The 15,631-nt window shown below is 45.3% G+C and overlaps 1 protein-coding gene across 1 annotated transcript; it reads left to right on the forward strand.

Annotated features, from left to right (window-relative positions):
* The first annotated feature begins 4,634 nt into the window (after positions 1-4,634).
* LOC124299645 (uncharacterized) lies at positions 4,635-14,702 on the forward strand. Its single transcript, XM_046752913.1, has 3 exons — positions 4,635-4,740; positions 13,372-14,162; positions 14,265-14,702. The coding sequence occupies exons 1-3, from the start codon at positions 4,635-4,637 to the stop codon at positions 14,700-14,702; spliced, it is 1,335 nt and encodes a 444-aa protein (XP_046608869.1).
* Positions 14,703-15,631: the final 929 nt, after the last annotated feature.

Genomic DNA, 15,631 nt, shown 5'->3' on the forward strand with positions numbered 1-15,631 from the left:
CAGTGTGTGTGTGTGTGTGTACGTTAGTGGACGCGAACATGTCCTCCAACTATAAATTCCTTGCATGGATGTAAAAAATCCAGGCTGGGACTGCGTATGCAAAATTCGTTGGATCCATTCGACGGAAGGGAGGAAGAAAAGATGATCCAGCAGCCACCCTCTGTTTTATGAAATCTGTTTACCAACTACAAATTATTCAAGCAGTAGGACGTGACTCCTTAGTTTCCGCAAGTTCTAAATTGTCGAAATTCCAGCTGTCGAAAGAAAGGCTCTCTCTCTCTCTCTCTCTCTCTTCTCCCCCCCTCTTTCTCCATTACGTATTCCACCGCGCAGGTGTGGGAATAGAACCTTAAATATACTTTCGGTGTGTCAATATTCTTTTACGAAGACCATCAATCTGCGTTCCGATCTAAACTTCGTCCCGAAGAAACAGTATTCTACGGAAAACTTTTCGATTCCATTATTCTTCGCAGTTTATTTACCATACCATACTCGTTGTCTCTACTCTTTACAACCCCTGCAACTTCGAGTGTAACGCCGACTTGTGTCATAACGCAATTCTGCCGAGTGTTTCGAACGCACTACTCAGCGCTCGCGTATCGCGAACCGCAATGCTCGTTACGTGCGTCAAGGGATGCAGGTTCGAGTCACGGAAGGGAGAGATTCGTCAATGGACGGATATAAGATGGAACCGAATCCGAATTATTCCACTCCGCCGTTCGAGGCATGAGATTGGAAATGAAACCACATCCAGCTATCGAGGATATCGTACCGGTCCGAAGGTACACTCGAACAAGCCGGAAGCCGCTTACTGCATCATAAAAGAAGATTTTGAGCTAAGGTCCTTTGTTCGAGTGGACTCGGGCCTCGGAAATCAAGCGCTAAGGCGATTAAACCAGAACCATAACAACCCTCCTGGGGGGTGAGACCAGCCTACAGCCACTGAAGCCAAGTTCGAGTGCAGGGTAAGAGGCCTGCAATACAGAGTAACGTCCGGTCTCATCGCCCATGATTTTGGTATTCCGCATCCCGTCAAGGGGTGCATCGCCCGTTACGTTGATCAAAATTATCAGGGACTTAGTCGCGGAGTATCACGACGGCTTAGCGATCAGAGTAGGCTGTGCGGAAGAGGGTTCGAGGAGCTCGTAGGACAGGTAGGTACATCACGTGGAGGTGCATATAAAAGGGATTCGGGACGTTGGCACGCGTGCCGTTCACCCTGCGGGGTGATAATCCTGAGCTAGTGGACGATCGTTACTAACCCAAGTGTCGGGGATCTCGTTAATTGCCCGAACGGTTCTCGTTAATTGCCCCGTCGTTTGAACGGCTCCATCCTCTCCAGCCACTCCGAATTTTACCAAACTCCGTAACGTGTCCCCTCTCTAGTGTATCCGCGGGAATTCCAGTTGCACTCCGGATATCACAAATCACTCGCTAATTCCCAGGCCAAGGTCGATCAATCGGATTGTCAACGGGGAACAATCCGATTTGGCACGTCAACGCGCGTTCGACGTTCGACCCTAAGGAGTGACATAATTCGCTCCGAGACGAAGGTTTACGTGCAGAGCCAAACCGGCCGTTGACCTTAGGGGATGAATAACCTCGAAGAAGCGATTTTCCTAGCCGTCCGATCGTTTTGGCATCCCGCTACTTTCGCCCGGAAGAAGTGAGAAGGATCCGTCAAATCTTCGGCTAGTTTTCTCGTCGACGATTATTGAATAGCTGGTTATAAGTAGGACCGACCACGATATAATTTTTCAAGTTCACGCTCGTAAGCAGAAGCGGATACTTTCGACGAAACGAAGGAATCTTAAGGGTTTCTCTGTACAAACGCACGGTCATAACAGTTGTGGCAGCTATACGATTCGAGATGCTGACCAGATCGCCAGCTCAGCAGGGCAACTAGTTATAACCGGGAGGCTGCGTTTGACGGGATCTCATGATTCAACGGTGTGTCTGGGGTGCCGTGAACCACCGTCAGCAGCTGACGTCGGGTGCATCTTCGCCAAACCAACGCTACCGTAGAGGAGCAAACGTCAACTCCGACGTGACTGACAATCGCACGTCAGAATTGGTGTGAAAATTCCACATTCGCGAATCGTTTGAATCATCATTGCGACCAGATTTTAAGGTGCTTTGAATTGATTCACTAGATTTTGGTTACATTTTTGAAAGGAATGGTGATTTGTGTACTTAGATTCTTTATTTACCATTACGTTCACGTCCTTAATCCCCGCGCTCTTTTCATCCCTGTAAAATATGCTTTTTTCCAAAAATACGTTCGGTCAATATACTCGTAAACACGGAGTGAATAAGAGAGTATATTTTACTCAAAGTCGCAGGAAAATAGCGACGCGTCAATATTTTTGGTAAAAAATACCCATGTCAACTGTATTTTTTACCATGAATTTAGCAGATTTTAGTCCGTACATTTTAGGCTGTTTTCACTGTTTTTAGTGTAAGCTCTGCATTTTACGAAGTATATTTCACCGCAAAACCTGACGTGTGCCTCTTTTCCTGCAGTTTTGAGTAGAATCTGTTCTTTTATTTTCTTTGTGAACAATTCTTGGAAAAAGTTTAAATACTGTGCATTCGCCCGAAAATTTCAGACCCCTAGGACTTATCGCTCTTCAGGTATATTATACCTATCATACAAATCGAACAGTCCGAATGTTGTCTTTATACGTATAATTCGCTTTCAATAAGCTCGTCCGAATAGAGAGAAAAAACATTGAATTTTTTTTACACGGAGACTAAAAATTTGAATAAATGACGAGATTTTTATTGAAGAGCTCTGTTTGGAAAACTCTTTTTCGAATGCCCGAAGACATATTTGAATAAATTTGAATACGGTTTGTTCGTACCATTCTTCGAGTCGCGTACGGAAATTTGATTTTTATGGTTATTCGCGGTTATGCGAAGTCCATACATCGTAAAGATATTTGCGTATTCTTGAATTCGGGTTAAGCACGGGTCATTGCTACAGGAAATTCAATTCTCGCTTCCCGCAGAAGTTCACCCGAAAATGAGCTTACGAGTTCACGTCATTAATCTCAATTATTCTGAAATTTCGATCGAGACGAAAAGCTTCAGCGGCCTGTTATCTTTGCCCAACAAGGAATGATCACTGATCCTATTTTCCGTATGGCGAGATCCGTTGCTGATTTACGATTCTGAAATCAAACAGTTTACCGAAGTAATAATTTTTTGTTTGACGAACAGCGCTGTGATCCTGAAAGGTATATACGTATAACGTACGTCGCAAAGGTATACGTACAATGTACATAACTTATGTACACACACGGGAATGCAAGTACGCGTGTGTGAGATGTTTCCGAAAGTGAAAAAGTATCGAGCCAGGATGCCGAGAGTCATGAGTCGAGACGGCGCGGCGTATAAGGTATATGATTGCCAAAGCGCCTGAGGATTGCAGCTTCCTGCAAGAAAAATAAAAGAATCCGCTCCTCTCGCTAAAGTCTATTATTTACTCGACAGTTGATTTCATCCACTTTGAAACGGTTCGTGCCGGCGGAAGTAAATGGGCTGTCGCTGAACTGCACCGGGAGCTGTTTCGAATCGCGAATTTGCTCGTCAAAGAGCCTTCACAGACACTCCGGGTGTTGGAGTTGGCTTTACCTCGGGAAACTCCGTGCCGTGCGCATGTGGCCTGAAAACTTTGTTACATTCGGCGGATTTTCTAGTTTTGGTTCCTGTGTAGTCCTCGACTATTTTAAATTTTCACCGTAACCGAAGAATACGGTTCCGAGTATAAAATGAGAACGAGTTTTGTAACTGTGACGAGAAAATCTGGGATGTGACTCTATGATTTTTTATCACTATCATCGCAGGTACCATACTTTCTTTTAACCATTGCAATGATTTGATATTAATGCGGACAGTTTTTTTCGCGATGACTATTTTCGCACGGTAAAAGATGATTCATCGCCCTGGAATTTTTTGTAAATCAGAATCATCACTCTCATGATTCGCGATGCGCCTGTAAGTGAACGACGAGTTCCGGAATGACGGCAGAGCTGCATTTTTTTATCATCTCCGATCTGGTTGATGGCCGTCATTGAATCCCGCATTCGTTGTTCGCACGGGCGTGGATTATCTCGCAGAGAGGAATGCAGCGGCGTGTAGAGGCTGGTTTATTTCTTTGCGAGCGGCGCAATTCGCTTGAGTAATTTTATTCGTTGCAGGCTACAGGCCGCCGTGGTTTTAATCTCGGCAAATGGATCTGGCCGCGTTGTTTTTAACCGGCGTTAAAAACAGAAAAAAAAATCCACATTCCCTCACCGACTAGACGTCTAGCTAGTCTGCACGATGATCACTGCGACGGAGTAATTGACACTGGGCGTGAATTGAATGCACGTTCAGCTCACTTACGCCCGGATGACAGCGACTTCGGTGAATCGATATCTATCAAACTCGAGCGTAATTGACTATTCGCCAAAATTCGTTTCGGCTATTAAATCAGGCACAGTTGCTCCGGCAAACCCAAAGTATACGTTCTGATCAGTCTTCGGTATTGAAATTTTTCCGCATGGATTACGATACATCTGGATAAACACGACTTTTAACTATTTGACAAAAAGTGAAATCCAAACGCGTTATGAATATCTGGAATAAACATGAAGCTGCCAACGAATTTGAAGAGAGGGTTGAAATCCGTGGAGTGCGGATTAAATCAGAGAGCTGACCAGCCAGTTATACTGCACAGCTCTGCACATTGTGACGGTAATTGTTACTCGGTGAATCGCTTAACCCTCATAAGCATAATTACTGCACTATAAAAGTAGCGGGTTACTCGAATAAAGTAATTTTACATGATAATTTTTATTTGTAAAAAGAATTCAACGCTTTTGTCAAACGAACCGCCGTTATTAGTCGGGCACAAAGTTACCCACACTTTCAGAAAGAACAATAAAAACAACAAAGTTTCACTTCAACCGTATAATAACAAACTCGGTGTACATTCGTACTCTGAAGCCTGCTCCCATCTCAGGGCTGAATTTTTCTCTACCACGACGCAGATTCCCACTCCGAAAGGACCATTGTTCGTCCCTGGAGACGGCGCGAGAGTTGGTACTGTTAATTTCCGGTTCACGTCAATGCCTCTAGATCCCTACCTCCTTTTCTATTGGCCGTAACAGCGGCTCGAAAGAAGTCGGAGTAGTCTCAACTTTCAACGGTATATGTATAACTAAACTACAAACGTGTCTACGAATTCGAAAGACGGAATTCCCCGCAATGATTACGCATTCTTGTTTAAACGATTTCTTCGATGTTACAGACGGTAGGAATAGCCGTTTCCAACCGATGATCATGGACGTAAAAAGTAGCGACTCGCACAACGATCGAAACGCCGCGGTTGGAAACTTTCAAGAATTGAACATTCTTTTTCTCCTCCTTTTTTAGCTTCAGCATCCGTGATTGCAAGCGAGACGGGAAAGAACGGTGCACTTTAAAAGCATCCGCATTAATGAAAATGGCATCGCTTTCTATGCCGCAGGAAAATTAACAAATATTCGCCGTCCACGGATGGACTGGCGTTCCGTCGTCTTTGTAAAGGGGAATGAAGAATAACTTACGGGAAAGCTCGTATGCCCGAAACACCCCGAGAGTGATTCACTTTATTCTCACAACATTCTTCAAGGGAAGCCAACCGATGATGGATAGAATGTGCTTTTAATTTACTCGCGACGCAGACTTCAACTCCGCCCGGGTCACCCTGGGGAAAAACCTAGTCGATACACTCAATCCTCCTGACAGTCACTCGAAGCTGAGAGAGACGCTGATGTCGGTACACCGATACACGATTGCGTAGTGTGATATGGAGATCAATGCCTCTCCATTTCTTTCTTTCTCCTCGCGGAACGCGAGCCACTTTTCGCGGTTTACATTATGCCCAAATTTGCATCGCAAACTCTATCAGCCGTATAAGCCACGGCTTGAAAAGTCGTGAATTAATGGACCAGCTGCGATGGCGAAGCGTAGGTGAACGAGACTATTGTCGAAACGTTGGTAGAACAAACACAGAAATTTAACAAGATTTGAAATCGCACCGAGTCGGATTCGTGGCTCGATGAATAAACATGTTTGAAAGAAATTTTCGACAACAATCTCACCGTGATTTCATTATACCATCGAGCTTTGCCCTCTACCATTTTTCGGCGTCACTTTTTACCCTCAAATTTTTTCACCCTTCACCACATTCTTCGCTGTACGTTGGCGAAGCTGTTGCGAATAGCGAAAGTACTTTTGCGATTAATTTTTCTCTCCAAAACGAAGAGGGAATAAATCCACTTGGTTTTCCACGCGCTATAATTCATGCAAAAGATTTTCATACTCTGAATTAGTTATAGGACCCGTTCGAAAATTCTCTGTTATTTTTCTCGACCCCTGGTGTTTTTCCAATATTTAATGCCTCCTTGCAGCCTCGGAAAGTATGTATGTACATTGGCAACGGCCAGTTTTACCACGGTTTTACTTTGAAAGAGGTGTTCAAAGAGAACTCAAAGGATCGAGTGGGCTTAGCGTAGGACGTTACAAAACTTCCACCTTTCTTTTCTCTTGTAACTAGCAGCCTCCAGAGGGTGTATAAACCGACAGCCCGAAGAAGGATGTTTTTAGGGACTCGTGTGGCTGAAAATGGATTTTCTAAGAGTCGACTTTACTTTGAAACAACGATTCTCAGTGTCTTTCAGGGGAAAAAAATTAGATCGAGGTCCAGACTTGTGAAGAAGAGCCCACTTTCTTACTGTAGAAAATTTAGTTATAAAGTCGTCGGGTTAAAAATCTTTCTAAAGTACAGAAAGTGAAGTTGTACGAATGTAACTCGATCTCCGAAAGGGCTTTGCCAGCAATAATCCTCGAGAGAGAATATTGTCCGAGACGTGAGAGGATCCCTGCACTTACTAATCGTGAACTGAATGAAACAGGAACGTTTCAAAATTCAAAAAAAATCATCGACGCAATGTCCGGATCCTCTGAAATTGAGTATCGATCACAGGCCAACGTAACTTGTAGTTAAATACGTGATCGCACAAAAATACAAACTTGAGACGCTTTGTTATCCGAGTGAAAATGGGACCTCAAATAAAGTGAACAGCTACACCCAAACTCCCGGACCGTGATCCCAGCAACTTCGGGGCAAGTTTCGAGTTCCGATGTGATTGAAAAATATATATATATATATATATATCAACACAGCTCAACGAGAAAACTGAAAGAGACACACCGCGTACCGTTGGGACCGTACAGGAGAGGCCGGAGTTGCGCGAATTCCGTAGAATATTGGTGGGAGTTTCTCGAAATGGGTTAAACATCCGCTCGTAACTGTGGTCAGCCTTTCCGCAGGGGACGCGGACGACGCCCTGTCGTCGTGGAACAACGGCGTCGATCTCCGTAGCGACATCAGCTGACCCTCGTCAAGTCGGGCCCACGACCACCTCTGACAGTTAATGGTAAAAACAGTCTCTGGATCTCATTAAATATCAAACCCGCGTCATATCTCACGATTTTGTACGCGTGTCAGGGTGGGCTCGACGTGTTGACCGGATTTCGTCGCGACTTCACATCTCGGCGTCTATCATCTGATTACCACACGAACCCATTCCGTGCAATCGGCGTCGAGCAGGGTTGCGCTTTCCGATCGAATCGTCGGTAGAAAAACGACAAAATACGAAAACGAGACAGAACAATCAAGATCGAATTTCCGCCGCGAATCGATCGAGTGTTAATTCCCGTGCGAAGTGACTTCACCGTGGCTTTTGCGGGAGCCAGCAGCGAAAGACACGGCTGATGCTGGCACCTTGTCGGATCGCGCAACCCGGTGCAAAGTAATCAACGGACAGCGTCGACCGATAGCATCACCGCAGGACCCATTCATCTCCCGATTATAGCAATCAACATTGCGCTTTGGATAAGCCGCAGCGGCTGCAGGATCCGTCCGCCGGCTGCCGACTCCAATCTACGATCTATGGTCTACCTACCACCTGCGATCCACCGTTGCAGCTTTAATCGACCGAAATCCACGTGCGGGAGCCTTGATGCAGCACCGTCTGCGTCCCCGGACCCGCGTTACACGTTATCCAACGAGGAAATCGAATCCGAGACGAAACGTGTAGCTTCAGTTGCAGCACAGAATTTGAGGATGGTGCGATATTCGTGGCGCTAATTTTCGACCATTGATTCTCGATATTTTCAGCAAAATCATGAGAATTTCGAGGGAAAAAAATTTGCTGTTTCGGCTTCCTTGAGCAAATATAAGCGCTTTTAACGGTAATTGAAAATACGTCAATATTCGACGATTGTTTACTTTTAACAGAGTTCGGTCTCCGTGAGATAATATTTGTTTAGTAATACATATCTCGTAAAATAATTAAAATATCATGTTTTACCACTATTTAACTTTTCTTTCTTTCGACGCGAAAACCCAAAATTCACCATCGGATATTGGCGCTACGAAAATTGTACTCTTACCTAGATAATATCCGTCATGCGGAATCCATTGAGAAAAGTACTTACCTCAGAATTTGCACTCTTGTCATTGTCAGGATTTACCGAAGCGCAATTTTTCCAACACCTTATTGCAAGAGTTCACGTATCGTTGGTAAAACAGAATCACGGTGAACTTTATTTTTTTTTTTTTGTTGTATCAATTTGCATTTCTGTTTCACATTACGGAATTATCGAATGATCGCGATCAAGCTCCGAAAAGCGTTTCAGCTTATTTTTTTATATTTTTTTTTTAATTTGTTTTTCACTTTACCAGGGGATGAAGGGTAACGTGGGGGCGAGAATGCCGCGACGCTAAAGCGAAAAGAGCAACTGAAAAATGAGATTTACTTTTATTGCCGTTGGCAAAGGCACCAGTGCCAACAAACGACGTTTCAGCCGTAATATCGCGTGGGATATTATCACGAATAATCCATTAAAATACGGGAGACCGTGGCGTGCAGATCTGGTGGCAAAGCCAAGGTAGGTACTCAGGCCTGTGTAATTTAAGGCTTGCGAAAAGGTGCAAGAAGAGATTATAATCAGCGCATGGCGGTGATAAATAATGGCGGTCCAAAGCTCAGCACACAGGGGGGTTAATTTCTCGCGTGTGCATTGCAAACTTGTAATTGAAACACACGTTCACACTTGTAATCAACAACAACCATGCACGCTCAGAAAAACTCGGCGCCCACTCGACGACGCGGCGTGCTTATTTACCTCCGTATGTATCGCATTGCCCTATAATCTCGTTACACTCGAAACTTACTCCGGAAACTCTGTAAATTGACAGCGGGTGATAATCGGCTCGCTAGACTTTTCACAAAAACGAAATTCCTCGAGAAGTATCGCGGATAATGAGAGGATTTTCCGTATGATTAATTCCTTAATTTATGGGCCAGAGACCATCTTGGAATTCTCGGTTGAATTGCATTTTGAAATTTCGAGCTTAGGGTCGTTAAATCGTAATTTTCGACTCTCGCGACTTGATGAGTTATTCATGAATTTCCCAGGAACCATTGGCCGTTCTGTGAAAATCAAACCATTTTCGCGTAATTTGGTTAAAGGGACGTATTGGAAAAGTCTTGGGAGGTGCTTAGCGATACAGGAATAAATATATTTGATCGTTAACGGTCGAAAAGAGGGAGGCGGCAAGCTCGTCAGGAGCTTCTCATTCTCACCCCATTTCATTAACGCAGAAGATCTTTACCCCCCACGATATTTATGCGAGCCGATTTTCACCTGCAAAATATTCCGCATCCTCCAAAATTTTCCTCTCGGTCAAATCATATTTCTTATTCTGCACCATAATTATACAATAATAGAGGCTGTGATTTTGCATTTTAAATTCCAGATAACAGGTAAATATTACCACATCTTATCCCCTTTAAATATTGCTGCAAAACTGCGTTGCAGCCCGATAGCGAGCGAAAATAAATGACCGAACAGGCGAAAAATAAGAGGCAAAGAAAAATGCTTTCATTCACAACACGTGTTTCCAGATGGAAGTTAAAAACAAGGCTGCTTTTACAATAATTTGAATAGACGCAGCAGCCTTATTCTATTGATAAACATTCGATATAGCTTTCACGTGTATTTTATCTATGACGACTGCTAGATCAAAAAAAAAGGCACAAGGTGTGATTTCACCCTTTATAACAGTATTGGAAAATGTCCTAATAACGTCACAGCCTGGTTATCGGCGCCATTTTATCACCAAATAACCTGAATTTTTAATTTTAATGGAAGCAAATCGTAATTCTCGGGGTTTCAAATTAGGCACTCATGTTACATAAATTAATTACACATAATCAATAATATCCCTGTTCTACTATCTACACGCGAAAAAAGACAGTCAACGGTAGGATGTCAGCTTGGTTACATTAGTTTGATTTTTTTCCAACAAATGATACATTGCAAAGTGACAATCTCAATAACGAATAACCGATTAGTTTCTCCAATTTTCTAAAAGCGTTCTTACATCCGGTCCGTGAACCCAGCCGGGAATATCGAACCGGTCGAGACGAAACTCATCTCCAAGTTTGAGAGCTAATTGTCGACCGGTAACTATCAGCTCCTTATTGGCCGAGGCGCGCGACACGTTCGAGGAAAATTCATTGTGGAGCCTCCGTTAAAGGAAAAGCGATGTGAAGCGAATGGGATGATTTCCCACGAGGGGAGTCTGGCACACTCTTCGGCCTCGATCCACTGTCAACTACCCCTCGATGGAACCCTCGAGCCAAGTCGCTGGCGTCCTTCCCACCCCGTTACATCAACTTCGCTATCGCGCCCACTCTTCGCAGAGCTTTCTTCCGACCTGCCATTAAATTGGCTGGCCATAATCCGTTATCGGGGGTTGGAAAGCCACCCCCTTGCCTTCGTCGCTTCTCGACAAAGGGACCCATGCGGGGAACGATCTAAATGTCGCGATGTAGGAATGCGGAGGACGGATCAGTGTCTGACTTTGTTTCGGTTAATGAGAAGATACGCTGCCATTTACGAGCTTTCACGTAATCCGGTATTCTTTCGAAGTCGGTATGACGAACACCGTGAACTAGAGTATCTTTGTGGGATTCTATTCGCTCCGGGGAATCCCTTTGAAAACCCTCAGAGCTCAAGAGCTGCTCTTGAAAAAAGTCGCGACGGTGTTTTATTGCTTGGAGAAAATACTCGCTTTTCCTGGATAATGAGCTGCGTCGAACTTTTCAATGCAATATACGAAAATAATTCGGAGAGCTTTATTCCTTCATTGGAAAACTCGTTTTTTAATTTTTAGCAGATCGATGCTTCTTCGCAAAGAGTTATTATACGAACTGCAACTACTGTAGGGATCTCGAATATCTAGGCGGGATAACGGAAACATGAGAGAGTGAATATTCATATTACGTTATTTACATCGCGATACAAAAGATCGAGGGATGACAGTGTCGTATATCCATGGAATTCAGCCACGATATATTCACGTAGCGGAAATAACGAGATAAATCCAAGTGCAAATATCAGAAAAATCAAAATCCTATATATCTGTTTGCTATTCGGATAAAGTTTGCATACCTGTATATACACGTTTATTTGTTTCTGCGACTATTGAGTATTCGCTTTTAGTTTGCGACGTTATCGAGCACACTCGAATACGGTTTGTATTTCCTGTTTGTCGGCGAGACGTAGTTCGGTTACAGGAACTATTCATCTGGGTAAGGGAGTGAGTTGAATTATCTTCTAAAATCTTTCTGCCGAATGATAATTTTGCCAATTTCTGAAAAATCTCGTACAACACGGATTACAAATCCTTTCCATGTAATTTGTTCCCCTCTGTCTTACTTCTTTTAGTATCCCAAAGAAGGTTCGCAGAATATTTTATTGCCAGGCGTGAATCCAATTAAAATTGGAGCCAAGTGTAATATTAATATTCTTTTTAATTATAATAGTAAGAATAATATAAAACGTGACCGAAACCTTGGGCCATAAGACGATTAAAATGCGATATCCTCACCGGCAGCACCGAGGCGTAATAAACCTACGATGACTATTGATTGAGCCGAATCAAAGTCGACGGTCAGAATCCCTCGTCGCACCATCTTCTTCTATCCAATCCGGAAATAAATCTCGCCTCCGTCCTCGACACGCTCGGGAAAAAAATTGGGAAAAAAATCTGAAATATTCATCTCACGAAGCGATCAAATTATGCCGTCGATGTCTCGGATCGGATGCTTGCTTTCGTCCCTTGGTTACCTCCTCGTTCCATGTTCCCCCATATGGCGAGGTGCGAGGGTCCGTCGCCCCGGTCCTCCAGGGGCATTTACGAGGGGCCGTAAAGCTCGCGTTTCCGTCGATCCGGACGCCCAGGAATACCAAACCGAGACAGGGTGAAACGAGGACGTGGAATATCCGGGCAGCACTGCTGATTCATACGAATAGTGCGCGAAGAACGGCGCACGGTGCAACGGAAGAAATTTTTAGCTCTGTGGATCACCGATTTTACGGTGCTTAATATAAAATAAAATGTATCATTCTGAGTAAGAAGCGATAATTGATTTAGTCACGATTCTTCTTTATTACGGTCACTGATAGTGCCAGACTTTCTTGTCGCTTTGAACACTCTAAATCTTATAGAGTGTACAAGGTGTCGCTACGTTAGAGTAAAAACCGCGAGCTTTTTTGACGAGGAGTGACGCTTAGCTCCAAAAAAAATCAAAAACAAAGTAAAAGGATAGAATATTTTCTGTAAGAAAATCTTACCCCTGTAGGGATATTTATGAAAAATATTCAGAGATTTGGAGAGTTCTTTTTTTAATTTTCTAGAGTAAAATCTCACTCTTGTCCGATTTCACTTATTCCGCAAAATTTAGGGATCGGAATTGTTAATAATTTATTTCAACGGTTTCATAAATTTGTAACTGTGGAAGACAGTTGTATCAGGAGGATGCTATAGTCAGTTTTTATCGACCGAGTAAAATGTCACTTATTTCGACTATTATCAAAGCATACGCGTCACTGATTCACTTGTCAAATGTCGGGATTCTCGTAAAAAACATCGGCGATCGCGAAAATATCACTTCTGTCGAAATTTTCGGGATTCCCCGAAATCCGAGTAAAATTTTGCAACCACTTAGAATCCTTGAGAGGATCTGAAGCTACTGTTTTTCTAAAATCATCTAATTTACACAGATAACGATAGTAATATCGATACGTCGTTTACGATGATGAAGATGATGTATTTTTTACTGGAAATATTAACGTCATTTAGACCCAATCTTCGCACCGATAATTCCTAGGCTTTGAAAACAACCAAATTAAGCGACATCCAACCCGGTCGATAAGAATACCCGTACAGCACCCTCTTAAAAATTGACCGTCGTGTGATTTCAGGGTACAGCAACGTCGTGCCGAAGACGCTGTGGGGCCGGCTGATCTCGATAATCTACGCACTGACGGGGATCCCGCTGCTGCTGGTGTACCTGAGCACCGTCGGCGACGTCCTGGCGCGGAGCTTCGGTCGGCTCTACGGGCGGCTGTGCCGCCCCCGAAGCTGCACGCGGAAGCCGTCGAAGGCGTACCACAACCACGTGGACTCGAAATCCGGGGGCAATTACTACCCGAGCAAGGACAGCTCCTGCGACGACCTTGGAAGGGCGGGGAGCGTGGTCCTCCTCGACTGCGGCAGCGAGGGGCTGCAGGCGGCCTCGTCGTCGACGGCGCTGGACCCTGGGAGCAAGGGTCACCTCCACCACGGCTTCCACCATCGCCTGCCGTGTCCGAAGGCCGTCAGGATCCCGATAACTCTCTGCCTGCTCATCATAATCGCGTACATTTGCGGCGGCGCTGTCCTCTTCAATCGCCTCGAGGGTTGGTCGCTGCTCGAGAGCAGCTACTTCTGCTTCACGAGCCTCGGCACGATCGGGTTCGGCGACCTGGTCCCCGGTGGTGCGGCAGCGCCCTCGGCGATCCTCGAGGAGCTCTCGCTCTGCGCCACCTCGCTCTACATCCTCCTCGGTATGGGCCTGATCGCGATGTGCTTCAACCTGGTGCAGGAGCAGGTTCTCCACGTCGTCCGGGCCGTCGGACGGTTCTGCGGCATGGGGGGCGCCGGTCCGGCCGAGGGGGCCCCCGACTGTCGGGGCCCTGGCGCCCCCGACGACGAGGGCATACCGATGTCCGTCGTCTCCGCGGCTTCCTGACACCCCCGCACCGCGGGGGACGGCAAGCTCGCCCCCGCGCTGCCCCACCCCCACAACCACAACACCCTCTCGCACATCTCCCAGAGCAAACGGCCCGCCCCGTCACCCGGGCACCACTCCCTGCCTCGGAAGAAGATCGGCGTCCCGGACTGCCGTGCCAACTCTCACTTCCAGCGGGGCCAGCCGACGCGACGGTCCGGAGGGCCCGGAATCTCCCCCGACGACGGACCCGCGCACTTCGAGTACTTCGTCCCACGAAGCGTCAGCGAGTTCAACCTGGCCGCCGCCGTTTCCGACATCGCCGTCCCCCCGCCCCCGGCCTCCGTTCTCAGGCCCGCCTCCGCGACGTCGGCGCTTCGGGCCCCCGGGGGGGGACCGCAGGGTGGTGGACGCATCGCCGACGCCATCAACGCCGCCAAGAGCCGGGAGAAGATGGTGACCTTCGAGGACGAGGGCACATCCGCCGTCGGCTCTACTCCGACGAGGAAAAACCTCACCGCTCTTGGCGACGTGTTCATGTGACGCAGCCCCGGCTGAGGGTGTCGCACCTCATCGCTTACCTCGCTCGATATCCCGCAAAACTCCTCGCCGAACCGCAACTTCGACACCGGCTGCTCGACCTTCGCCGAGGAATCGCAGCTTCATTTTTAAACGCGTCGTATCAAACTCGAAGAGATTGTTGTTCTTTGATCGGTTACGTGTGATGTGAAACAGGTGCGCGGTTGTAATGCGGGAATCAACGCTGAATTACGACACGAATTACTTAATTGACTTTCGACGATAAAAGATATTAATTGTGTTCGCTGAACACGTGTAATTACTCGGAGCGAAGCGCAGCGGTTTGTGTATCATTGAATTTTAATACGCAACAGCGATGTATCGATACAGTCGCGGAGATAATAATTTACTGGACTTTTGATCATTGCGTGAAACTCGTGGTGAAAATAATAGACAAATAATAATATTAATTGTTGTAATTAAAAACAGTTTTACTATTTTCCTACGCGTGTGCAGTTTTAGGAACGGAGGTTAATTGCAGTGTCGGGCCAAGAGCGAAATGAGAAGAAAACATTTTCAAAGTATATACAGTGACGCACAAAGATAGAAACTTAACAACCTGTACGTAGGTACGATTACCGAGAGGAAAGAAAAGACAAGCTAACCCAAATCCAGTGTAAATAGATATCATGAATTCCATTACACTTACCCGATGATCGAGAATCTGGTTATGATCAGTCATATCCCGCTGAAAGACACTATGATAATAACAATGATAAAGTTCATATTAATAATAACGATAATTATAATGATGATAATAATCGTAATAGTAAAAATAATAATCCATCATCTCTGACCGATAATTCAAATTAAATCGCGAGGCGAATGATTTTGAGTCGGGTGAATTTTTCTTATTTTATGCAAAGTAAGAATAATACAATATACATATAATA

Source organism: Neodiprion virginianus, chromosome 3, assembly GCF_021901495.1.
Source record: "Neodiprion virginianus isolate iyNeoVirg1 chromosome 3, iyNeoVirg1.1, whole genome shotgun sequence".
Classification (NCBI taxonomy): Eukaryota; Metazoa; Arthropoda; class Insecta; order Hymenoptera; family Diprionidae; genus Neodiprion; species Neodiprion virginianus.

Coding starts and splice junctions, on each gene's coding strand:
- LOC124299645 (XM_046752913.1), top strand. CDS start 4,635: ATGAAGCTGCCAACGAATTTGAAGAGAGGGTTGAAATCCGTGGAGTGC. Junction 4,741..13,371: donor CAGCTCTGCACATTGTGACG/GTAATTGTTACT, acceptor GTGTGATTTCAG/GGTACAGCAACGTCGTGCCG. Junction 14,163..14,264: donor AGGGCATACCGATGTCCGTC/GTCTCCGCGGCT, acceptor CACATCTCCCAG/AGCAAACGGCCCGCCCCGTC.